General features: G+C 41.8%; 1 protein-coding gene across 5 annotated transcripts in view; it reads right to left on the bottom strand.

The window, feature by feature from the left end:
- Nucleotides 1–25,951, bottom strand: part of LOC117231797 (basement membrane-specific heparan sulfate proteoglycan core protein-like) — a 175,292-nt gene that overhangs the window by 4,485 nt on the left and 144,856 nt on the right. For 2 of the 5 annotated variants that reach the window (XM_033490584.1, XM_033490582.1), the window contains exons 4-7: nt 7,145–7,355; nt 4,622–4,681; nt 1,681–1,831; nt 813–973 (exon numbers count right to left, since the gene is read on the bottom strand). In XM_033490584.1, the coding sequence (XP_033346475.1) occupies nt 813–973; nt 1,681–1,831; nt 4,622–4,681; nt 7,145–7,355 (583 nt within the window). The remainder of the gene's footprint in view (nt 1–812; nt 974–1,680; nt 1,832–4,621; nt 4,682–7,144; nt 7,356–25,951) is intronic. The other 3 variants (XM_033490583.1, XM_033490586.1, XM_033490587.1) reach the window with 3 other exon arrangements.

Here is a 25,951-nt window from a genome sequence, read left to right as displayed (position 1 = left end):
CCGTGTGCATGACGCAACAGAACGTTTGAAATGATGCCCGTATATCACTGGCAAAAAATAAGAGAAACACGCGCCTAAAAATGAACACGGCCGCGCATTGACGCGGCGTATTGAGGAAACTGCTATAGAGATTCAAAGCAAATAGCATAAAAATAAATCGACGAGGATAAAATTTCTCTGGATCCGGATAAAACGTGAATCAATAAACGGAGAGATATAGACGGATGGGTTTCGATTCTACGCTCAAGCTTCCTAGATGAAACGCGCCAAACGCTTTCACACCCATTCCTTTTCGAATCAATGTTCTAAGTCATCCATCACGTTTCATCGCCCCTTGGATGTAATTCGCTTGATAATAATTAAATGAAACAATTAAAAGTACGTTGTAATAGCCGATGGATTATTATAATCGAATTGCTGATAAATTGCTAATAAACTCTCTTGCGTCGTGCTGGAACATCGAAAGCGATGAATTTCTGGCCTCTCTGAAAATTGATACGAATAACGCGGTCAAATTCCGTTGGGATGGACGCGTTAACAAGTTGAAACGATATTTCGGGGGTGAGGGTGAAAAAGAATCGTGACGAGGTTCTTTTAGCCAGGATAAGCGGCGTTACAAGAAGAGTGCGGATCAATATTAAGAAACTTGTGTGTCACGGCGCAGCTACGTCTAGGCGCAAGACTGATCGTCGCTCTCGAGTCCCGAAGAAATTAAGTTAAGCCATGACGGAGTAGGGGACGAAGGGAAAGGGAACTGGTGGGCCGGTCGGCGGGGGTCGAATGAGAGTTCAGGGAATAAAAAGGGCTCTTACCATTCAGCACGTGGACCATTACGCTGGCTGGATTCGCGTTGCTGGGAATGCAGGTGTAATTTCCGCTGTCGGTCAATCTGGCTTGTGTCACCAGAAGTCTGCTCGTCGTACCGCTTTCCGTCTTCTCGGTCTCCAAGGAAACCCCGCCCCTGCGGTGAACGCTGAATTATCAAAGATACTTTGCTTCTATTCACCGCGCACACGTTCGCATTTACGTTTGTTAGAGGATGTTGGTGTATTTTCTAAGGGTCGTGACGGCCGCGTTACACCAACTTGGTATAACGCGAGCGTCGAGATGCACCGAGACGCGACGGTTGTCACGTTATCGTGTTTTGTCTCCGTGTTTCCAAAAGGAGAAACCGTTTGCCCCTTTGCCGGTGCTTGTTCGCCAGTTCTCTTCCGCTATTTTCCAAAAGTTCCGACTCGCGAGACAAAAGACCATTTTCCAGACCATTGCAGAAGCGAGAAAGTCGTTGAAAACAAAAGTTACCCGAATTAAGATCTCTTTCTGTGTGAGATCGAGTCTCGTACAGCTTTCTTGCTGAATCTGTTATGCGACCGATCCACCAAAGCGACAGAGATGTTCATGGTGGTCGAATATGGGCGATGGAGGGTGCACGTTTTCGATGCATCTCTGCTATAGGGTGCGTGGTAATAATCGTAACGTAGGTAATCGAACGGAAGCAAATAGATTCTCGCACCACTCCTCTACATATTCCTTTTTGGCGGGAGTCGCGGGACAAAATAGAGAGGAGAGAGAGAGAGAGAGAGAGAGAGAAAGAGAGAGATAGGTAGAAATAGAGAGAGGTGCACGGGGAGTAAAGGCATTACGGAGAGAACTCGAGAACTTGATTCTCGTGGCTTGTACCTGGGACTGTCGAAATCCACCACAGCTCCTCCGTGATGCCACGAAACGCTGCTGGGCGGTGTACTTTGCACATTAACGGTGCACGTGAGGCTTATCGTGCTACCCTTCTTCACGTAGACTTCTTCCGGACCCAGGATTTTCGCCTGAGCGGCTGCAACACACATCGGAAATCGGCCACTTAAACATTCCGTCCTCGGTCCCGCTTAAATTTCGTTTATTCGTTCTCTTTTCTCAGGGATACTCGCGGATACATCGTGGTGTCTACTCTGTCTCATGAATCTTGCAGATTCCCTTTAAAGCGTGTCCCCCAAAGCGACATCGAAGTCAAAACACGACACGCGGTTACATATTTCAAAATTTACGGTGCACGTGCAGCCGCTGCGTTTCATTTCTCGCCTGTCGAGTGGAGAAGTTTTTATAATTGCGGATATTTGTCGGACGGTAACAGAGTTAGAAATAAAACGTCGAAACGTTAACGCCAGAACTATCAACTGTATATTTTGTTTCGTATTTTTGTAATAGGCGAAATTACGAAGGTTTCATTTGACAAAATTAATATCAACGCTTATTCAGGTAAAAACGTGATTATACGATAGCGAAGATATAATAAAATGAGGGATATGAAATTCTGCTTTTCTAACTCGTATGAAATAGATAGTATTCATTTCTAAATATCATTATTCATAGTATCATTATTCTGTGAAATGAAATATTCAGGAACTGTAATAAGTGTTCAAAGAATTTTAAGCAGAAATATATTCGAAATATATAAATGAAAAATAATTTCAATTAAATTGTCAGTAGTTCTTGCATCTGTTTATATGTTTGTCACTGTATACCTATTTACTTTTCTACTGCTATTTCCATTGTAATTATCTATAGTATATTTGATATGTCTACTGCAGTATAATTGTAGCATAATATATTTGGTACGTTTAATACACCAGATAGTTCTAGTGTTAATGAGTAAACCGTGCGTCTATTTGTGGAAACGGAAAGTCGGCATTTCGAATTTCACGGGATTATCCCGAATCGTTCTGTAAATTGTACGTAATCGGGGGTGAATCATAAGATCCGGTATCAGCAAATTGTGGGCGAATGAACTTAAATTCGGCGTGTGTAATACCGTATGCAAATGCTTGCGGGCGAGTGTTCACCAAGTTGGTAGCCGTGCTCGTGTCTAACATTCGAAACGAATTTCGCGAAAGTTTTAATGGAACTTCGAAGTTGAGGTCGGTGAAAACAGAAAGGAAAAACCACAGCCGAAACTTACGTTGTTGCCGTGAATATTTTAATTGCTATGGAAGTAGAGAGATAGAGATAATCAGAGCAGACTAATTGGACCTCGTGTGTTGTGCACGTAAAAGCGTTCATAAAATAGAAATTACTATTTATTAATACTACAGTTATGGTTTCTACGTAGCTTGACAAAAGGATCGGGACCATGCCAAATGCCACGCGAAACACCATTTCGTGCCATGATAAATGCACCAGAAAACCTTCCCATTTATATGCTTTTTGTCTCGATGCAATCGCATTCCTCGAAATGGGCCACGGTTTATCTCGAAACAAAAAATCTACTACCTTGGCCGATCGATAAAGTCAAAATAAATCACTCACCTCCACGGTACATTCTTCGTACAAAAGATAAAAAAGAATTACCCTAGAAAAAAATATATACCTTGGATGTTCCAATAATGATACAATCGAAGAAGGGAGAAGAAGGGTGGTTCAACGTGGAAGAATAGGTTGAAAATGTAGAATAATATTTTTTCGTACGAAGCTTTGTTTTCGGGAAATTCAATTTTTAATATCTTTGTTCGGCATTTATATGCCGGGACTTCCTCTGGCACTTGAAGAATTAAAAATGCAAATTAAGTTGGAGACTGTGTAATAATTTCATTCAGAAATCCACCATGGACAGTGTTTTAAATTACTTTTGTATTACGAAAATGAATTTGAGATTTCTTTCACACGAGTTGTTTCGAAATAGATTTTTCATTTAACAATGAACTCAATAATATAATAATGCAAATCATAATACAAGTTTGACAAAATATAAGTTGATATATAGTTCCATTCACAATGAAATAATAATGGCATCAGAAAAGCTAGAACAATTATAGCAACTGAATGGTCTTCCAAAACGTTACGTTATTCTAATATCGTTCTATCAGTTCTATAAAAATTAAGCAAAGAAACGCAGCGCCACAAAAATGTTGCTAAAAAACAGTATCGGATAGAATAGTACGAGTATTGAAAGTCAATTTTTTCGAAAACAGATAGTCCTACGAAAAACGTATCATTTCATATAGTCGACTTATTCTTCGCAGAATATCACCTTCTTCCTATTAAAATTCTAACTATTGGCACACTCCGTATGTATGCATCTACGGTAATTAAAGTCAAAACGCAACAAATTATCGAACATCAAAGCAGAAGCATAACGAAGTGCAACCTGAAGCAGCCACCCCAAGGCGGGTCGAGCACGTGCGATTATTATCCCTTTAACGTATCTCGTTGCATTACAAAGTTCACCAGACTGGATTATTCCGCGGGCACATAATTCCGAGGCAATTAGAAAACGCGTGTCGTCGCATATACGTGGCTGGATTCCAGGTCAGCAGGTGTGACGATCAGTGAAACGGATCCCCTTTTACTAGTTAATGTCAGCTCGACCAGCCCTCGTAAAACAAAACCATCCGGTACTGAGGGGGTTGAATTAATTAACATTAAACGGAAGGTGGACGTGCATGCACTGATAGAGCACGAGCCGGCATATACAGACATGCTGGCCACATGCACAGTGAACGGATTTTATATATATATAGATATGCAGAGGCAGCCATCCGGTGATCTACACACTGGTCGCAATAAAACGTCTATAGCAGCAAGTTCAACAGCTTGGAAAAGGAGTTCTGTTCTTGCGTGATTCTCTAACCTGAGTTGAACGTCCGATGAATGGCGTTCGGTGTGGTGGTGGCGGGGACAGGGGCACTTTCTGGAATGGGAGGACAGAAAAGATATCGAGTTAATCGATTTCGTCGAGAGAGATCTACCGTTTCGTGGGTGGCCCGGGGATTGAATTGCCACCGAAACCATCCTGATATAGGTTACGTTCGCTGTTCAACTGGTATATGTATATGTATATAGGTATATACAACACGTACGTATGCATAGCGCATCGTTGTTCATTCATGGCGTTCGTGGCCCCTTTTCTTGTCCTCAGTAACGGCCCGTCGTTTTCTTCTATCGTGATAACAGCTTCGCAGCTCCTTTACCGGCTATGTGAATTTATCTTTCCTGTACTAGTTCTCACGGCGAGTAAAGTTTGTTTCTCGGTGAATAATTTGACGTTGAACTAATTAAAAGAGAATCTTAAATATTTTTCCTTCTGGCCGTTTAACCCATTACCACGTATTTATCATAATATTATAAGTTCGTCAACTATTTTACATTTCATAAAATCGTGGAAATCTAGCTGGAAGAAATAAACGGCGAAAGAAATATTAAACGAATGCTTAATGGAATTCCCATTCGTACTCAGGATATTAGAGAATAGAATTCGATAATAAAAATTGATTGAAAACGATCGCGAATGAAACGATGCGTTAAAGCAACTTAGGTCCCTAGTGGTTTAAATAATATGAATAAAATTTTGAATATTCAGGGAGTATGTAATTCTAGTAAATTAACTGCAACATCGTCGATTTTCATTGGAAAAATCGATGCCCGCCAACTGACGAGCAATTACTGTTATGCACGCACGTATGCTGTCTCGTGATAGAGACAGATACACGCAGGAGCCACGAACATAATTAATGAACAGCGTTGCTCGTGCACGCACACTCTTCGGAATCACGTGAATCAGTTTACGTGGCAATACTCAAAGAAGCTATCTAATTAAACTGTTACCTGGAAATTCTCGATCCACACTGACGATCGAGAGTCAATGGTTCGCGAAAAACTTCGAAACATCGTCCAATTATATTTATGAAAATAATGTAATCAGTAAGTCAGTCGATATTAAATTATCGTCATATAAACTGGATAGCTCTTTCATCGGATTATTTGCATTTAATTTACGCATAAACATTGTACATTGTTATTCATCACAAATCATCAGTAGCGCGATTAATTGCGATAAAGCGTGATGATTAACTTTCGTAAACGTGTAAAGTACTAAATAATTGATGCTCGTTAACGCGTAATAGTGCACTGCACAGATAACCCGTGGAACATAAAAAGGAGTCGAGTAATTGTAACTCGATAAAGTAACGTAATTACGTGGAACTTCGATACAAGTGCTAATTGATAACGAAAATCGATAATTAAACGGAACAAACACGCAGATGAAAACAGGGACAAAAATACGCGAAAAATAAATTATGCAAACGTGAACAACGTGTCAGCATTCCTTGGTAACGTTCCATCGATCACGGTTATTTGGTCACAGACACTAATTAAACTACAGAATTTTATGCATTTGTGAGAAATTTAAAGATACGAGAATCCATAAAACGCGTCTGACGCATACTTTTATGAGACAAACATGAAGGCAATAAATGAGGAGGAAAGATACTCGAAAAATAGATTACGCGAACGTGCTAACATCGTTTGATATTGATCCATTGATCTTATAGCGGTGACTCGAACATACTTAATAACGCGAACAAGCACGATGCTCGATAATTCACAAGGACTTTTAATTGACGCCGTAACGTCAACCGCTGTTTGTAATCTAAAGTGTTGTCGTAGCGGCGTGGTTGCAACCTGCGCTCGACGTTGACAGCACCATCAATTAGGCGAATTAATTGCACAACAGAAGTACTGGGAGATGAAATCGACGGCTAGTAGGGCACGTTTATCAGAATATCCCGTCAGATACAAAATACGAACGAAGGGGTTGGATCGAACGTGTGAGAAAAAGAAATGTGAAATGGGGGGGCCGACCTCTTTAAAATGTTAACGTTTCACGGTAACAGGCATGCAAGCGGAAAGCTTCAGTCCCTTTTCTCATGCTGGTGCGTAGTCAAGGTACCGGAAGTGTCTTTCCTGATCGACCAGGTGGTAGACACGTACGCAAACATTAAGAAATAGTCTCTGTTTCATCTAGACTCTATTACGAAGTAGTCGAATATTTACAGCGGTATAGAGGTTTTGTTTCGTCAATGGAATGACCAATCCTTTCGCGTAACTTTTTTACGAATACTTTCTACCGATCTATTGGAAGAAAATCTATTGCGAGATTAATATTTTATATGACATGAACGAAAACACAAGCAAAAAGGAAGATTATTTCTAATGGTAAAAATTCTAGACAAAATTCTTCTCAATTCTACATAGTCGATATTCCATCTCTACTCAGTAACCACTTGAATATCGAACTGAAATTTTCTTGAAACGTGTCAAGTACGCGAAAGGATTAATCGTAAGGATAATGTTAACATAACTGCAGTTTTACCTTCGACTCTCAACACGAAGGCTAAATTCAATTTGGGCTCGGTGTTAACCTGGCATTCGTAAACCCCAGCGTCACGTTGCTGAACGTAATCGATCTTCAACGTCCATTCGTCAGATGCTTCGGGATGCTTCACGGAGAATCTTTCGTCCCCCGTGTACGCATAGATGGACGACGTGAGTATGTGTAAATCTCTTTTACGTATCCAAGACACCTGAAAACAAAATAGCGTTGGTTGAGCATCATTGAAATTTCAACAAAAGTTTTAGGACCGTCGACGTTACTCGTTTCCAACATCGTTCTCGTCTCGACGTTTCAAAGGTATTCTCTCTCATCAGGTCGGAGAAAGCTTCTTCTCGTTTCCACGAAAAGATTTGCTGCACGCTTGATCCGATTCGATCGACCTAATTTTCACGAATCACTGTAATTTGTCCTCAGCTAGATCAGTGGATCTAGAGGTTCTTCTAATTGCGTAATTTTATCGTTAGCGATTGGTTCCATTGAAAGTAGTTCCAAGGAAAGGAATGTTAATTTCTCATAAAATTGTCCATTATTGACGATCGATCGATAGGTAACTAATTTTGCAATGGTAGGTCGAAATAACAAGAATGTCGATGAAGTGAACGTAACATTTAACAGATTTATATAATACATTTGTTAAATCTATTAGCAGCTGTGTAATAAAATTTCTATTGATCTGACAGAGCAGTCTCTGACATTTTAGCAAAGTATAATAATACAACTAAAGTGTAACATATATTTTTCTTTAGTTCAAGTCAAGCCACAGACGAGCCACTATAAGTATATTTAATAACACATATTTAATACAAATCTAAAATTCGAAATTAAAAAGAATATTGAATTTCCTCTTTTTTTTTTAATAAGAGATTTCAAATATATTCGAAATTATTTAAAAAATCATATTCATGCTGATCGTAACTCAGGCACATAAAACCAGATAAATTATACAAACTCGCTCTATCAAACGGGTAATCTGATATATGACTTGCAATATTCAAAAATATTCATCGGCGATTATATCGTAATCGAAATTGAAGATTTTATCAGCGGCATATTTGAACATGTTATCGGCGAATAATTGGCTGCGTTAACGACCGCAATGAATCGATAGAGACGTTCGACAAATTTAATAAAGTGGTCCTGATAATTCAGCCGGGTATGATCGCGGTTGAAAAATACCCGAAATTTCCCGAGCTTTATCCGCTTATCGACATTTATGGCTGATCGTTAAATGTCTCCCGTAGACCGTCCGACAATTACACAAGTACGTGACGGTCGTACGACGGCCGTTCCTGCGCCAAAAGTCACCCCTCTATGGGTTACCCCTCTTTGGAAAGCGTCGCGCGCTTATGGATGCCGGTACTTCTAACCCCAACGACGGGGCTCGTTAAACGTATGTTCACCGGGAAGAAGATCTTCTCACCCTCGTTAATTATTCTCCACTGCATCCTTCTGCGACATACAGAGAGACACAGTGAATGGAACGGAAGGGTAGTCCCACACCGGGAGCTGAAGAGAAGAAGGGGGTTGAAAACGCAATCCTTCTCTGTCAAGAACGAAGACGTCGAAACGTTTGGATCCCGCGAGAAGTTTTCGACATCAGACAGTTCGATAAGGATTCCTCGTTTCGCTTTACGACCTTCCAACCCCCGCATAGTACCGACCACTTTCGCGAGATTAACGGGAATATCACGTATTTTGATATCGCCGATGTTTATCACGCGCCGTAACCACGACGAATATTTTCTAGACAACCGCGTTAAAATTCGGTGCGGAAATTAAACGACGTTAGCACGTCGTTCGGAATAATTCCGTTTCCGATCGAATCCGCGAAAATAATCCGTTCTCCCGCGAGATTCGAATTTGCGGGGTGAAATTTTTTTTCCCTATGCAGAAAATTCCTCTCCGCCGTGGAACTCGCGTTATTTTGATACGAATTGAGGCCGCGTTTCACGCCAGAGATGTTCCGCGAATTTATTCTGCGAATTCGAGCACCCGTAACGAGCGATATGGAAAGAGGCGGAGAAACACACAGGAGAGATAGAAAACGAGAGGACCGAGGGACGTTGCAGAGAGATATAGAAGGGAAAACGCACGACAGAGACGAAGAAGGATCTTTTAAATATAAATTTCGTGCACGAGCATTCTTTATCGTCGCGTAATCTTTTCTACGAAAGAGAAGAGGAATAGGCCAGTTATCATCTCGCGCCTTTTACATCTAGCGGACTAGCTCCACCGGGGAAAATTAAATATCTTCCAGCCCTTACGTCAGCCATTGCCCCACGGGGTCGAATATCTTCGTAAGTCAGCCACGGACATCTTATAGTTTCGAACTCGCCTCTCGGCGCTGAGATTACACGGTGGAGAACAAGGATGTTACGTGCTCTACGTGTTATCGCGGAATTTTATCCCTATTAAAGTACAACGAGGCGAGAAATCTGCGAATAGAAGGAACGTGCTTTCTGGGTGGCGGCGCTGTGCTTCAAACATTCCGCTTACGTGGCAGCGTTTTAATTACAGGAATATTTTTCTAGCGGGGAAGACGGCGGACTGAATACAGAAATCTTCGCGCCCGGTAAACATAAATATCGTTTGAGTTTTATGGGGAAATGTAATGCAAATTCCACTGCACGTGAAGTTTCTTTGCTCACCAAGTTGGAATTACAGTTTGCCATAGTTCGGTTAGCACGGATCTGATCACGAATCAACGATCCCTTTAACGTTCTTTGAATCTCATTCAAAGTAGTTCAAACTAATTTTTCTTTTTCTCTTGTAATAAATCTCTATACTCTCGTGAAAATTGTTCCGACAAAGATTTAAGTCTCTGTTGAAGGATCAAGCTTGAAACAACGGCGTTTCTTCGCTGAGATTCGACTACGAGAAATTACCGACGAACAAAGAGCGCCATCTATACTAGCTGCAGGTTAGTGCTTGGCAATAAACGTGCCTTGTTTAAGAAGGAACTACCAAAGAAGATCAAGAAGAGAGTTACCTGCTCCCCGCGAGGTTTCCTTTCCTTTTGTACGCTATCTATGGTTAAGAGAAAGCAGATAAAGAAGCGATAGTGGTTGTTTGGAGCAGATGCTCGTGATACTCGCTACGTAAAACATCTCGGAGCGCAATTTGCCGGGTGGTAACCAGCGTAAGACTTTCAGTGGCTTTGCCCTTTCAAAGTCAGAAGGACTTGCCATTTTCTGCTTAGGCCAACCCGAAAGCGACCTGGAAAGTGGCCTGGGAAGGCGACCCTTTGAATCGCTACGTGCACCTCCAACTGCGATCTTCATCTCCTATTAATCCGGCAACGTTATTCGTTTCAAGATTCTCCGGAGATTCCGGTGCTCTTGAATCAAACAAGCTTTCGAAAGAAAGAGAGGAGGGATAGGAAAAAAGGAAAACAGAAACGCCTTAACATCGGATAAAGGGCACGTAGCAGTTTAACACAGCGAAATAGTGGGAGGTAAGGGTAGAAGACGTGGAAAAAGAAGAAATGTAGAGCGCAGCTGGGAGTCGAACGAATTTTCCCGGGGATACGAAGAATTTCCTCGAGGCAGGGAATATTTCCTGTTCGTGTCTCCCTTTCGTGGCGCAGCGTGTCTCAACCCCTCGCGGGGGTGCCGCAACGTACGTGCAGGCATTTTCTAAACGGCGTCGACGCAACGACTGTTGCGGCCTCGACACGCAGGCAAGTCGTGTCGCGATTCCGTGCGGAGGGTTGCGAGCGACGAAGCGTCCCAACCGTTGACGAAGAAAATGGAGAAGCCTCCGATCCGCCCCGTGGAACGATGATTTTCTCAACCATTCGAGGTAATTTCTCAGGATAAAAGGTCTACCACGCAAGATACATTTAAGACGACGCGGCGACATAGAGGGTTGGAGAGTGCAACGGTGGAAATGGAAGGGGTGGAAATGATGGGAACCGTTCGTCGTTGGTAAACTCGATTTACAAACGCCTGCGATGTGGGTTTTCCACTTGTACTTATCTAGGCGCCATCGTCTTATTTTCGCGCTTTTCTTATTTCGCCTCTTTCGCAGGCTTTCGCAAGATCCACGGGCGCAGTCGAGCGTGTCAATCAGTTTAAGGGAGGCAGATCGGTTTGCCTCAATTTTATTTCGTACATTCTGCGAGGCAGATGCGCGACAAACATTGACTGACGGCCGGGGATAAAAGTACGACAGCGCTGAGACGCTGGGAAATGGAACGATGTTGAGGTGTTAGTCGCGCGAGAACGTTGCAAGTCGTTTGTTGCGAGCGAAGCTTTGAAGTGAAACTGTAACGGCATTAAATGAAACCTTTGATCCGTTCGAACGCGGTGATACGGGGATCATGACATGAAAATCGTACTTCGCGAATCCTGTGAAACAAAGTGGTGAGAAGATCAAACGATGGAAACGTTGGTAACAAATTATTCCTCGACGCTGGAAACGCCAATCATCCTATGGGTTCTGGCCGATCATTTTATCGTAAGCTGGTTGGTACACAGCCCGATAGAAATTAGAGATACCAATTAGCAGGTGGTATCAATTTAATGGCCACCCTCGCTGTCGTTCGTCATCGTCGTTGCAGCGAACTGCGTTCGACGTGGGTGTTGCTCGTTGATTATCGTCACCGTCGTTATCGTTGTCATTACTTGAATATCCCATCGATTGCAGCTTCTCTCTGTTCCACTATACAGGCTATTATATGTCCTGTATCTGTGCCGCTCATCTTCTCGCTCGCATGGTCGTTCATTACCTGCCCATCCGTACTCGCTACGCTGTTAACGGCGAAATCGAGGCTTAGCATTTATAATGCCACGTATATACAGTGTCCGCCATAAGTATCAGGATATCTAGCGCGTTTAGACGATATGAGATATTTTCGGTTCACGATGAATACTTTTCATTTATCAGTTATTACATAATTGTACAAGGAGTGGTTCTCGATAGCTTTTCAGACAATGAAATTATAATTTTTAACGCGTTTCTCATATGTCCGTATGTTGTTTGTCAATAAACACCAAGTACAAATACAAGCCATACTGGATGAAGACAGACACAAATATAAACAAAAAAGTTCAAATACATCTTCGTTAATTGCATACGCAAAATAATTCCGCTGGAGTTAATGTGATTAAATGTATTATTATTTAAAACAATAGTTTCCGTATGCAAAGTATCTTTTCATTTTGATGATAACATCGTTGATTCGCTGGAACAGTGACGTGAGAAACGATTTTGTCAATGAACTATTTCCTAAGATAAGAGTGTCGTTACTTCACCTAACAAAATTATACCTATTACTTCGCAAGAAGAATAGAACTGCGATATCGTCGAAATAAAGAAAAGTCTTCGAATCTTTAAATTGTTAAAAAGCACAGATTTCCTCACTGCATCAAGTAAATCAGATTTCTGACTATCCAATCAGGTTACTGGAATTTCCTCCGATAAAAACAGATGTAATTCACATCTTGAAGTATCGGGTGTTCCTAATGAAATAATAGCGAATGCAGAAGCGTCGAGGAAATTGCGCTGTTCGCACCCCCGATGAGATGAAACGAGACTAATGCCTGGTAATTGGGCGAACTTCAGGAACGCCAACCTGAAACGTTCACGAGAAAGGCCGGGGAGGGGGGCGGGTAGTTAGACATGGCAAGAGTCCAAATTTCGCCTACTCTCGTGCAAAAGTCTGAACGAAAACGTTAGAAAGGGAGACAGAAATAAAGAACTTGGAAAGAAACAAAAAGGACAGAAGCAAAAATAAAATGAGAAAGAAGCGAAAGACTGGAAGCTCTTTCGAACAAACTTCTGCCCTCGTTCTCGTGTAAATTCGTCGTGCCACGATTTTACTTCACCTTCGTCGGCGACCAAGTTCCAATGAGAAGCTCGAAGAAAAATGAGAACAGGATGTAACGAAAAGAAGTCAGGCGAAAAAAAACAAGAGAAGGTAAACGCGAGAGAAGCTTTTACCAGTGAACGATCGAACCGATGGACTAATTAGTATCGGAGCTGCGCAGTTTCCTCGCAGCCTAACGCGCGGGCTACACCCTCCAAAAGCTTCCACCAGTAGCTCGACTAGAAGGTACGACTAGGTGCTGTCTTGGGGATAGTTCCCCGTTAATGAGCTCCTGGTAACGACGTCTTTTTCCTCCGTGCCCATATATCCTGGAGAGATCTCGTTCTAGCCTCCAACCCGGTGCATTCTCTCGCGCCTTTACAACCCTCGTTGCACTCGATCATCCCTCCCATTTTCACCTTTATCATTCAACTATTCTGAGAGTCGGCCAAATATTCGCGATCCTCTGTATTCGACGTTCGTTGCACCACGCCACGGAATCGTCGCGACGGAATAATACCGTTCCCAAACTTTTAAATTATACATAGGAGCACTTCGCACGTCTCGTGCTTTCGATATAGAAACGGAATTCGGGGATTTCCAATGGGCATAACGGCTATGAATTTAATCGAATGCGTTCTCTCGACAAATTGAAATTTACACAAACGACGCTAGTTTGTCACTTTGTATTTATTATTTGCTTTCTGTTTTCAAGGAACTCTTTAAATTTACGTTTTCGTAGATATGTTTAACCTCTTCCTTCGAATTCCTTTATAATTCTTCATAATTCTTCAAAGGGTGAATTTTTTCGAATCGAAATTTTCCTAAGTAACCCTACTCTGTTGCATTGTTCTTCTTTACAATTCATTTTATACAGCGGCGAGTCTTCTTAAATCTAAATGCTTATACGCATTACTCTATTTTATTATATATGTAGATATATATATTTATCTATTTTCTTATATAATTATTTTACGATTTTTTTACAATTTTTTTACAGCATGAATCTCCTTCAATCGAAATTTTCGTAAATTTCGTCAGTCTGCTACACTGAGTTTTTTAACGATATTTTCACCGAAGGTGTGAATTACTTCGCCCTTCAAATTGCTATTCCTAATGGTCTCGCCAATCGTGTACAATGTCTTCATTAAGGGATCTTCAAAGTTCGCCGATAGATTCTAAGAAAAGCTCGCCACTAAGGGCAGGTTCTTTATCACAACTTTCGCGGAAAGTTCGCGGCTCGTTTCCCTTAAAATTCGCCTCGCGCGGTCCATGGCGCAGCTCGTACCAAGGTGCGCTTCATAAATCCTGCTCGGCTATTGCGTGCACCAGCCAGTGGCCAATAAACGGTACGTGCAAGTTGGCATGAATCACAGTCGCCTCGGTTGAAAAAGAGGGTGCAGGCCAAAGGGGTAGATCGGCAAAGGACGAGCGTGAGGTGAAAAGGGCTGGCGTTGTCCGCTTGTCAATATCGAAAATTAGAAATTCGAAGCAGGTCTCTCACATGCGTGTCTATGTATCTGTACGGCGAGACGTGTGTATGTAGACATTTTGCTCGGTGACAGAGGGGTTGGCGCACGTGAATAGACGTGGCTAGGTGGACGCGTAACCTCGACCATTGCTTGTAAATGCAGGCACCGAAAACACTCCGTGATCTCGCTACGTTCGCACACCCTCCCGTGGCGCATAAATCAAACAATATCGATCACCTGTTTACTTTGCCGTCTCCGCAGCGGCGTTTGCTATTACTATGTCGCCACGGAGCAATATATCGGTGGAATGGGCATACCTCCGTGTGCTTTTCATTCTGTCACCGGTCGCGTATTTTCGGCAAAATTCCGTAGATATGGCGATTTACGAATGCCTCTCTCTCTCTGTCTCTCTCTCTCTCTCTCTCTCTCTCTGCCTGTCCCTTTCTCGGTGTATATACTTCGATGTATCGTGTATTCGCTTTCTGTGGACGATGCAACGTCGGAAATTCAACAGGACCGAAGCATTCCGGGCAAGAAACGAGATTAGCCGACTAATGGATTTCGAGCGGTTAATTCGATGGTTGAAAGTAAATTCGAGGGAATGGATTTTGTGGCAAGTCCATGGCAAACTACCGACTCTGAAGTTAAGGATAATTTCTGTACAAATAAATGTGAACAGAGAGTCAAATCGCGCTGTTCTTGATTAATTTCGATCGCAGAGGCTTTTTCCTACATCTAGTGGCTTTCCTCGATTTCCGATCGATAGAAACTAAGTTTAACCAATCACAAAACATCGGTAAAATTTCTAAAAAGTTAACGGAAAACGGCGAAACTCACTCGCGAATGGAAATCGTTTGAAAGGTATCAAGTATCCAAGTCTCTGTGCTGTGTTTTTTTTTTCGGCCCTCTAGGTTGGATTTTTGATCGTTCCCTTCTTTTCATACCTCTCTCTGCCTTTTTCTCTCCCGCGGTTCGGTTTTGATGCCGGTTTGATTGGAAAACGTTCATACTCATTTGTTGCGCCACGGTCAGCCGGAGAATACACATACGTCACGTGTACACGTGTTATTATCCTGTAAAGCTCACTTTTATAGACGTGCTTTTATCAACAGTACGGACATCTGTTCTGCTATCGATATCGCTTGGGTGCTGGCCTAAAATTAATGGTTGTTCCAGACAGGAAACAAGCCGTCGCCATTAAAAGTATCGCGCTCGGTTTAATCGACAGTCCTGAGCGTAAATTGACTGATGCGATCGAAGCGAACGCGTAGAGTGCAGCTACCAACGAGAGAAACAGAGACAGAGACAAAGACAAAGACAGAGAGCGTGTTACGATCCTCCCAGTGTTGCCTTCCGTCTCGATATTTTGGCAGTTGGATACGTCTCGTTGCTTTTCGAAAAATAAAAGAACTGGCTAACGAATGGACTCGACCCATTCCGGTCCAATAGCCGAAATTCCACTATCCACACGATAGGGAACGTTGTTCGATAATTCAATGGTTGGTGTTCGCATAAACGTTAATAAGTAACGTGATGGACGGTGTTACGTAAATTAGATAGGACACGTTGATCTCTGCTGCATTATCCGGACGTCAAATTCGATGTAATTTGCTTGTAATCTGGCAGATAGATCGCGGCTGAATCGGAGATACGTTCAACAGCTATTTCGAATAATTCATCTGTCGTTTGTCCTTCTATCCACTGCTGGTTCTCGATTTGTTGGATCTATAGGTTGGACAAGTTTCGAAGAAAGCTTCACCAGACAACGATTATGCCAGGGTAATGTCGATATTCGGGAAGCGTGAAACAACGAGGTCAAGAAGGGAACGTTACTCTTCATTCTGAATGAAAAATCGTCCTATTTCGTCTTCCGCAGCCTGGAATGGCGAGCAAGTGCAATTCGCGTAAGACCCCTGTATAACCAATGTTTTCCCCGTGTGAAAATAGTATTCGCGTACGGTAGAAATTTATTCCTATTTCTGAGAGCGGACTGGCGTCTCTTGCAATTACTTTCTTCGAGAACATTTTTCTCGCGTGAACGTTAAAGCTCTTTCCTATGCGCTTAGTACTTTCAACTCGCTTCTTCGTCGGGTCTTATGTTTTCGAAACGCTAATCTAATCTTGTTTCGCTATACTGTTTTTCCACACGATCCTATAATTCAAGTTACTATGGTTTATCCTATATATGTGTATGTGTGTGTATATGCATACGTACTCAATTAAAAACTTCATGGCCGAGTATAGTTTTATCGATGTCCTATAACAGGCAGCTATGAGCTGCTGCAATTAAGAGTTGTGTAAGGTTATAGTCTAAAGTTCGCTTTGAAACATCACGTTTCGTATCGTGATTTTAATTAAAGTAATAGTATCATTTGTTTAAAGTTATTGATAAAGTCGGTCTGGCATTACTTCGGCAATTAGCATTTGTAGTTCGCTTTTAATTAATTGGCTTCCACTGTCTGTGTTTTCTAGTTTTACAAATGTTTCCGACAAAAGAGGCGAAAATATAGAGAATATAGATCTCTTCTTCGTAATTAGACTAACCGATGTAAAGTTTAATGAATCATAAATTACCAGTGCCAATATATTCTCTTATATAATAGGAACAATTTTCTATCAAGTAAATAAAGTTTTATAAATTACAAGTACTGTGATCATCTTATTTCGTCATATTATAAGATTATAAAAAAAAAACTCCTTTGTCATTTGCAACCAGTATTTTTTCAAGCCACTAACATTATTAATTAATAAATCATCGTGTATACAATGTAGACGATTATCTCTTCCAAACGACTGTGAATACTATTAAATTAATTGAATTATTTTTCTTATGGTTTCGAAAAAGTATTTTAGTACATTCTCCTACATGACTTAAAAAGAAGCAACCGCTCATCCTGAATCGGTCCATCGTGTTTTCTCGACACTGGCGAAGGACAAAGAACGGATAGAAACGATTCGTTCAAAAGGGAAACGTGTGCACGGATCGGTCGCAAGAAAAGCTGTTCGCCGTAGTCGTAAATTTTCCCGAGCGAAAGATCACGCTGAAACTCGCGGTCTTCCCTAGGACATCGAAATAATTTGAAAGACAGCACACGACTGTCGCTTACGTAAGCTCCGCTTGTCGGATCGAAGGGGTGGCTTCGTGGTGTCGACTCAGCCTCGCTGTCGTTTTTCCACGGCCTTATCCAGCAACGTCTGCAATCCAACCTTCTCTCGTCGACTTTCATCGGCGTAGCTTCTTTCGCGCGAAAGGAAAAGTTAAATTTGCATTCGTAGCGTCGTCTGACGAGCACGGCCCTTTTCTGCTTTCCACTTTTTCGATATTCCTACGCTTCCTCTTTCTCCCTTGCGTTTCTTCGTGTCCCTCTTCCCTCTTCCTCGCCTTTAAAGCACGGCCCTTTTTTCTCGATCATCACGGAGTGTCTACTACGACTTCTTCGACGTCTATGGCTTTCGAATTCAGATTTATTCACAATATAAATTTATAAAGTCGTCGCGTGGGTCGGAACAGAAACTCGACATTGGTCGAGCGTTCTGCCCTCGAACGCAGCCACGGCTCCTTTGAAATTTCCTTTTCGTTCGACAAATCTCGCGATGCGTTTGCACCTCCACGCTTCTCCGTTATTCGATTCCTTCGGGAACACCAGCCACTTTCATGCACTCGTGTTGATGTTAATGTTAAGCAACGCTAAAGCGCCAACTCGACGCGGGCTTTGCGGGCTGCATAAATGTTGAGGTTGCGGATCTATCTGGATCTAGTCACTGTAGTAGTGGATACGTATAGATAAGGCGTATTCTCTATCGTGAGATACATACGTGTGCTGGATACAAGCGCGAATCAGAAGGAAATCGCGACTATGAATATACCAGAGGAAAAGGAAGAAAATACTTCGTTTCAAGATTCATAGGAATTTTTTGTTTCTTTGTCGATGCTGTTTTGAATATAAAGCACTACGAAGAATACTCGTAGTGTCAGGTGTGCATTCGTACTACTCGGAGCCTGTTGCTATCATTTTTCTCATACATGCAACTCGTCTTCTGGCAGCATCGATTCTGCAAATCTTTTTCTTTCGTTTTCGTTGCATCACTTTCGCTTTCCATCGGTAATCGATCAATCATCCGTGTGTCGAAGCGAACGAAAGGCCGGGCAAATGGAAAATGGAAAAGTTATGTTCGACGCGTGTACAGTCCCCGGTTATGGAAATGCGTCATCGTGTTCGTGAATATTTAGCGTATTGAAAATTCAATTTCGCCGCCGCCCCATTCTCCCAAACAACTGTCTTCTAACCTACTCTAAACATTGTTAACCCCCTTTAACGTTGTCACGGTACGTGTACGTAGTTACACACGTCACACTGCTATTTACTGACAGCGAATATTAGTAAATGGCTCTTATCGTATCGATCGTTATACATCAATTAATACGTGTCGGTCCAATCAACTCGCCGTACGTCTATCAATTAGCACAATCTTGGGTAAATGTTGTCTGTAAAGTGAACTTGCAAGTCACAGTTTGAGAGAAACCACACAAATGTAGACTATGGTCGTGTATACATTTACCACTTGAAGTTTAGCAGTAGGACGTGATCGAACTATAAAGATGAGAAAGAAAGTTCAAAAAAGAAAGTTTAAAAAAAGGAAGCAAGAAATACGAGAAACATCAGCATTTTACAAAATATACAAAATATCCAAATAGAGTACCACTACAACGAATCTGAGCTTGCATTTCTCTAGTTTCATTAAAAAAGATATAGATATACGTGAACAATCGCAGCTTATTTATAACAATAATCAAAGTAAACGATCGATAGTCGACGAAATAAATTACAGGCCGTTGGTTAGCGAGGCGGATGAAGATCAGAGTCTCGTTACGGATATTTTACGCGGCAAACAAGCCACCGCAGGCTGGCTCCCGCAAAATGAAACTATTCGCATAAGTGGGACAGACGTTTACACGCGTTTGTTCGATGTAATTAATGGTCGCATAGTTCGTGTAAAATAAACTATGAGGCCGATGAATACAGACGACCAGTCAGCGCTGGTTCAAAGATACCCAGGTTATTTCATTAATCGTGAATTTAGCGCCGAACACCGGAACGTAACCAAGCTGGAAATCGAATCGACTAAATGGAATTGCCGTGAACGTTCTCTCTTGCCTCTAATAAGCGTGACACGCTACTCTTTTTCGATCCTCTGTAGTCATCGTCGTTCACTTTGGACTCGTTTACAACAGCGTGCAACGCGCGTGTATTCTACGTGACTGGATTTATTTATTCTAACGAAGATTACGCGCGGTCTAGCGCGGCACGTGATTGATCGCACGACTTTACGGCAGTTTATTTTCCCGTTTTTCCTCTTTCCTTGTGTTTTCCCCCCTCTTTTCCTTCCCCACCTCTTCTGTTTTCGGTCGTCGTCGTTTGTTGTCGACCTCTCTGTTTTTCGTCAGCCTGTCCACGCGTACCTCCCCCGCCGTCGATCATACCTTTGAAACGAACATTCCACGCTTCCCGATATCGATTTCCTATAAAACCTTCGGGGAGATGCACCACGTTCAAAGGAGCAACGGCACACGGTCTCGTGATCGGTGAATTTCGAACAATGTCGGGGATAGATGGAACCGATGCGAGACCGTTTCATTTGCCTCGATGAAAGGAATCAGGGAAAAGGAAAAACGCACAACTCGTGGTACCTGGCGCGCGTGCATAAATTAGACGAACCGGATATAAATGCCTCTGATACTCTGTTCGTCCGACACACGCTATTCAGCTACACGCTATTTCTCGTAAAATAGAACAACTAATCGCAAACATGAATATTCATTTCAGAAAACGAGGGATTTGAAGAAAAAACGGTGCAAGTAATTGTAAAACTATTAGGAAATTTTTAAAATTTCTATCAACTAATTATTGTAAAGCAAGTGCCTTGTATTTATTCATTTATTGGTTAATATCGACAATAGCTAGCTATTAATATCAGCAGTAAAGATACAGTACCCTTTGGTATACAAAGGGAATAGGCAAATTGAAATACCGTTCGTGCAAAGAGTTAGAAATCTCTTTAGTCTGTCTAAACATAGACGCGAATGAAGATAGAAAATTCAATAAAAAGTTTTCTCTATTAAATATAAAAATACACCGTGTTTTATACTTGGAATTACAGTATACTACCATCATACGCTTTATGCATGGATTATATGCAAGTACAAGATTGCATTTTCGATTTAAAAAGGATCCTCGAAATAAATAGTGACCTCATTTTCGTAAGAAAAAATACGTGTCCTAGTTTCCAGCGAACCTTTCGGTTATCACGAAGAAAGTTCCAAATGGGCGTGAAAGTTGCGCTCCGTTATAAATTGATATAGAAAATCGCGTTCCGAAGTTGTTGAAGAGAAAAGGATCGTTTCGTGCGTGTAGAAGAACACTCGATCGTGGGAGTCCTGAGAGGGAACGCCACGGTGTGTATACACGGGAATAGAAGGGTGAAACCACGAAGGCAAACCAGTCCTTTAGGATTAAAATAAATCCTAATCTGGCACAGGTCGTAAAGTCAAGAGGGAGGGTCGAGCCCTCGGGCCTTAGGTCGATGGTACGTGTAATAGGGAAGAGAAGGATGGAGGAAGAAAAGGAGCAAATAGAAGGGTCTCAAACACACCAGCAGGAAATGTTACCTTAAATACACTAAGTTTCCTCTCCTTGTACCTTTCCTTTTCACCCTTGAGATTTTCACCTGGACTGTGTGTACAGATATTAATCCCTAGCGCGACTGGAAGAAAGAGGAAAATCCATCGTGATATTCTGTGTACCAACGGAGGAACGAGTAGACTGAACTCAATTTTGTAAGATCAACGAAAAGGAACTTGTTACATACCAGGGTATCGTGTTCTCTCTCTCTCTCTCTCTTTTTCTTTCCGTGCTTCCTAGATGATGTGGGTCAGGTTTCTTCAGAAACATTCAAGTCCGGAAGTTTGTCGAGATTGGACAAAAAGTTTCGAAAAGCGTATCGTAAATACATACAAGAGGCATTCGATGGCTGGTAAGCAGTTGTTATCAGGGAAGTCAGTTCCTTTTATGGTACAAGATAAGAACGCTGGGCACGTCCAGCCAGCGTTTGGAAAACGGGGAAATATTCATAAAGGAGGGATAATGTGGTTTGAATGTTGAAATGTTTGCGAAGGTTAACCAGTTGGAAAATAGTTATACGTATCTCTTTTAGATACCCAATTGATAAACAAAAGATACATTCTCTGGGATTAAAAAAAAGAAGAGCGAAAGATACACAAAAATATAGCAAGACTTCAACATCTTAAAATCCAACCTTGGACTTTGCACGTACAAAATAATTAAACGGGACACAAGTGTGGTTCGCTTGAGACTTGTTCATAATCGAATTTGGCGATTAAATATTTACGTAACTTAATTGCTTAGCTTAGGCAAATTACTTAGCTCAACTGGAGCATTCTGCTGATTCAAAAATAACTCTTCTAAATTGGTTTCATATTTTACCAGTATAATTACGAAACTCCTGTCTCGTTACAATACTAACAAAATTTCCAAATATTTTATATAAAGCATAAAATATAGACATAAACTATCTACTAATACGAAAGATCACATTTAACCATCAATAGAAAGACGATAAAAAGGACTCATCGTTCGGATCGTATTCCGTTTACAAAGAGACAGGTTCGTACACAATAATCACGACAGATGTTTCATCAGGGGTACGGCGCTATCAATTACGTAAAAGCATCGTATCTCGACCTGGAAACGAAAGCAGCCAATATTTGCAGTAAACAAGCCCGGCCGTCCTGATTTCGAATTACGGGAAACTGGAACTGTAAAAAGTATTGCAGGATACAATAAATAAATACGGACATGTATCCCCGGGTTGTGTGTTTCATCGGTGTGCAACGTGAATACGCCGCCATGTCTCGAATTGTCCGCCGGTTATAGCCTGGTACAACGTTGTAGCTCATCCGTGCAGTATTGTACGGTAACATAGGTTCTGGGGTGTAGCGGGGTTAGTAATGGTCGAGCACTAGGCAAACAAAGTATCTACGTTGTCTGTGGGGGTAGCTCAGAGGGGCTGGCCTGGCTTCGACGATGTTGAGTTAGCTCGAGATAGGTTAGTGTAGCCAGGCTAGAGAGGTCGAGTGTTGTATGATATGATACTCGACAAACGGCTTGCACGACCAAGTGAGTACCTAGGAAAGTACGCCTGGTGTTCGTACTAGCATCCCCTAAAAATAAACATCCCTCGGCGCGCGTGTACACCGCCTCGCGCCGGTCAACCTCCCAATCCTTGTGTTCGCGTCCTTTTCTTTCGCCAAGACGAAATTACGACGATGCGACAACATTTGGGATATGTTTCGTGTTAATAAATTTTGTTTAAATGTTGTGTTAAGCGATTGTTTTTAAAGAAAACGTAAAAAGATATTTGGAAACATATATTGATTTTTGAAGCAGTTCATAGTTGAAAGAGACGTCGCAATAAGGGGACAACTGCAACTTTAAATAATCGAAGCAAAGCAATTCGAGTTCGATCAAAGTAGGAGCACTTTTTGATACGTGCTACATATTCATATAGCACACTGAATCTCTCAAAAATCAAACAGATTAACTCGAAGTTCTTAATTTCAGTATTACTTTGATAACATCTCTCTGCAAACGTCTCTCTTTTCTAAGATAGTAGAATTTTAAATTGATATCTTTCCCAATTCTTTGGGTTTTACGGAACACGTAAACACTCCAAACTGACTTCGAAGAATGTAATAAACATTACCGTGAACAAATAATCCGATTTGTACGAAATTCCTTTACGAATGACAATCCTTTCTCTGCTGAGTATCAGAAAAATGTGAGATAATTCTATTTAAATGTTAGAAACAATTCTTCCGGCTCCGATAAATCCCTCCATAACGAGATTCAAATTTAGCAAACGATTCGTCTTCGTTAAATCGTAACGAAATTAAAAGTCTATAGACAGAAGGTAGTTCGAAAGACAATATCGTTATGAATCCAGACAGAAATAATGATTCGAGCGTTTTATTCAGATGGAAGGAATTCTCAATGTCGCTTAATTTAACAGCCAAAGAGTTCAAACAAGGAGAACTGTTTATCCGCGAGGCGATACGCTCAAGGAGAAAAATTGTGAATTTCCTTCTCTTTTCTACTCGCTCGGACGGAACTGCCTGGAAAGAAAAATGCACCTTTCCGCAATGATATAAACGGACTATTCTATCGATCAAATCGATCAGTGGAAAACCGCGGTTTTTTGACCGACTACCTCTCGTTTACCGCTGATTATATTTTTCTGGCTCGAATGGCACTTGCAGATCAGCTTCTTTTTGCATCTGTAATTTCGCGCAAGTTATTACCGCGGCATATTTACCGCGAATTTTCATGGTAAATAACGCGAGTGAACGTTTTCACTCATGAACAGACGAAAAATCGTGGCTAGCTCGACGTATCATTTTACGGAACGAAATATCCTGGATATTGTTGGGCTCTCTTTTCGAACGCAAAGCGGATGTTATATCTCGTGTCCGACGGTCCACTTCGACTGCTCTTTCCAAATTATAAAAGTAATCCTTGTAAATCCTCGTGGACTAATAAAAAACATTGACATTTCAGTGAAACGGTTCACCATTTCGTCTAATTATCCCCTTTCGCGATATTCTATTACCTTGAAAACTTCTTTCAGACCAATCGGTTGATGCTATATCATCGCGGCATAATTTCCTGAAATATTCCGGTGGAATCCTCTTTGTCTCTATCCAACGGATCTGCAAATTGATTCGTAACATAAAGCACAGAAAGCTTCGTATATCGCGGAGTTAAACGCGTGTACTTCAGGCGAGACTTCAAAGGCAGAGCAGGGCTAGTGAGAGGCGCGAGAACAGATGAAACGAGAAAGAGAGGAAAGCTTTGTGAGATTTGGCGTTACCACGGTCGCAAATCGATCTCACCAAGACCGAGACATCGCGTCAACTGTCTTCGTCATTCTCTCCGGTTGGTCGGCCGAGCTTCGCCGGTGACCTCGTTTTTGTAGACACCGGCCCACTCCTGGTCTTTTTCATTTGTTATTCACAGGTCGGTGATTTTTAAAAGAAAGCCTCCGCAATAATTATTACCGTGGGCAATCTTTGGCCCGCATTCAAAGAAATCGTCTGTTCCAAGAGCATTCCGAGAGGGCGACGACAGTCGGTACTCAGTTTCTACTCTCGAGAAGGTGAAAAAGAGGGGTAGAACTTGAGACGAGGGAAGAAGAGAGACAGATAGAGAGAGAGAGAGAGAAGATGAGAAAGGGAAATGTAGGAGGGCGGCTGGGGGAGAATATAATGAGGAAAGCCTTACGGGTTTTACGGGGTCTATATTCGGCTCGTCATTACCGTCGTTCGTTTCTCGTGTACGAATTTCATCCTTCGTCCTTCCCCTCTTCATTTCTGCCTTTCTCTTTCCCTCTTTCTTCTTTCTCACCGCTCGGTTACTTCCTTTATTTCTTTCTTTTCCCTTCTCCTGCACGTCTTTTTTTTTCTTTTTTTTTTTTTATTACTTCCTTTCCCACAGCTTTCCACTCAAGGCCATTATGTTACCGGCACAATGCCCGCCAATGAGGATTGTGGGGAACGATTGCTGATTCCGTACTCGAAGAGTAGCACGACAGACTGATATAACGGTAGAGTTTTCGATTATCACCAGTTCTCGGCTTCCACTTCTTCTTTTACAGCCAGTCGTCCTGTAAATTTCCGTTTCTTCCTCTCTTCCATATGATCGATACAGAGGATCGTACAAAACACGTGTACGTGCAGTTACATTGAGTTTTGGACATTGATGTACACAGCCGTAATATAGACAGCGATATATTAATTTGTAATTAGAACTCTACAATTTTACAGAGTAAACTTGAAATAATTTCTGCTTCTAATGCTTCGATGAGAGAACGTTCCTTTCTTGATCTTTGTTTTTACTCGAACGAGGGAATAATTTTATTTAACTGTACGATGCTGCATCTCTGTATCCTCGTTCACAACGTGAACCACGCGATCTCGGATCATTTGTTAAACCGACTCTTAACTCCACAGAGAAATTGTAACGATCGCTTCTACGTCGATACATCGTAGGAACTAATCAAACCAACGACTTCATCATGTCGCGAAATCCTCGGTCGCAGTTTCTATTTTATCATCAGGAAATTAAGAACAAGAAGCAGGAGTAACCGAGCGAGCATTTATCGAATCTTTAATAATAGTCCTTACTGACTTGCTTTGAGGAAGGAAGGGCTCCTTAAAGGAACTGCAATGCATAAGCGCTTTATAATCCAACGTTGCGTTGCAAAGCGCAGCTTTTCTTGAAGGGTATTGCCTTTTATCTTGATTAAACGCTCCAACAGAGATTCGTTTTTCCAGGGAATGCGTTCTCTTCACGTACCCGCGCACAAAGAGCGCCGGAGTCAACGGGCAAAGTCGCGGGATAAATAAGGGACTCGCGTGCAATTACGTGGACA

This window comes from Bombus vosnesenskii, unplaced genomic scaffold (genome assembly GCF_011952255.1).
Source record: "Bombus vosnesenskii isolate JDL3184/JDL3185 unplaced genomic scaffold, Bvos_JDL3184-5_v1.1 scf7180000013273, whole genome shotgun sequence".
NCBI lineage: Eukaryota > Metazoa > Arthropoda > Insecta > Hymenoptera > Apidae > Bombus > Bombus vosnesenskii.
This window is presented reverse-complemented; position numbering and strand designations above follow the sequence as displayed.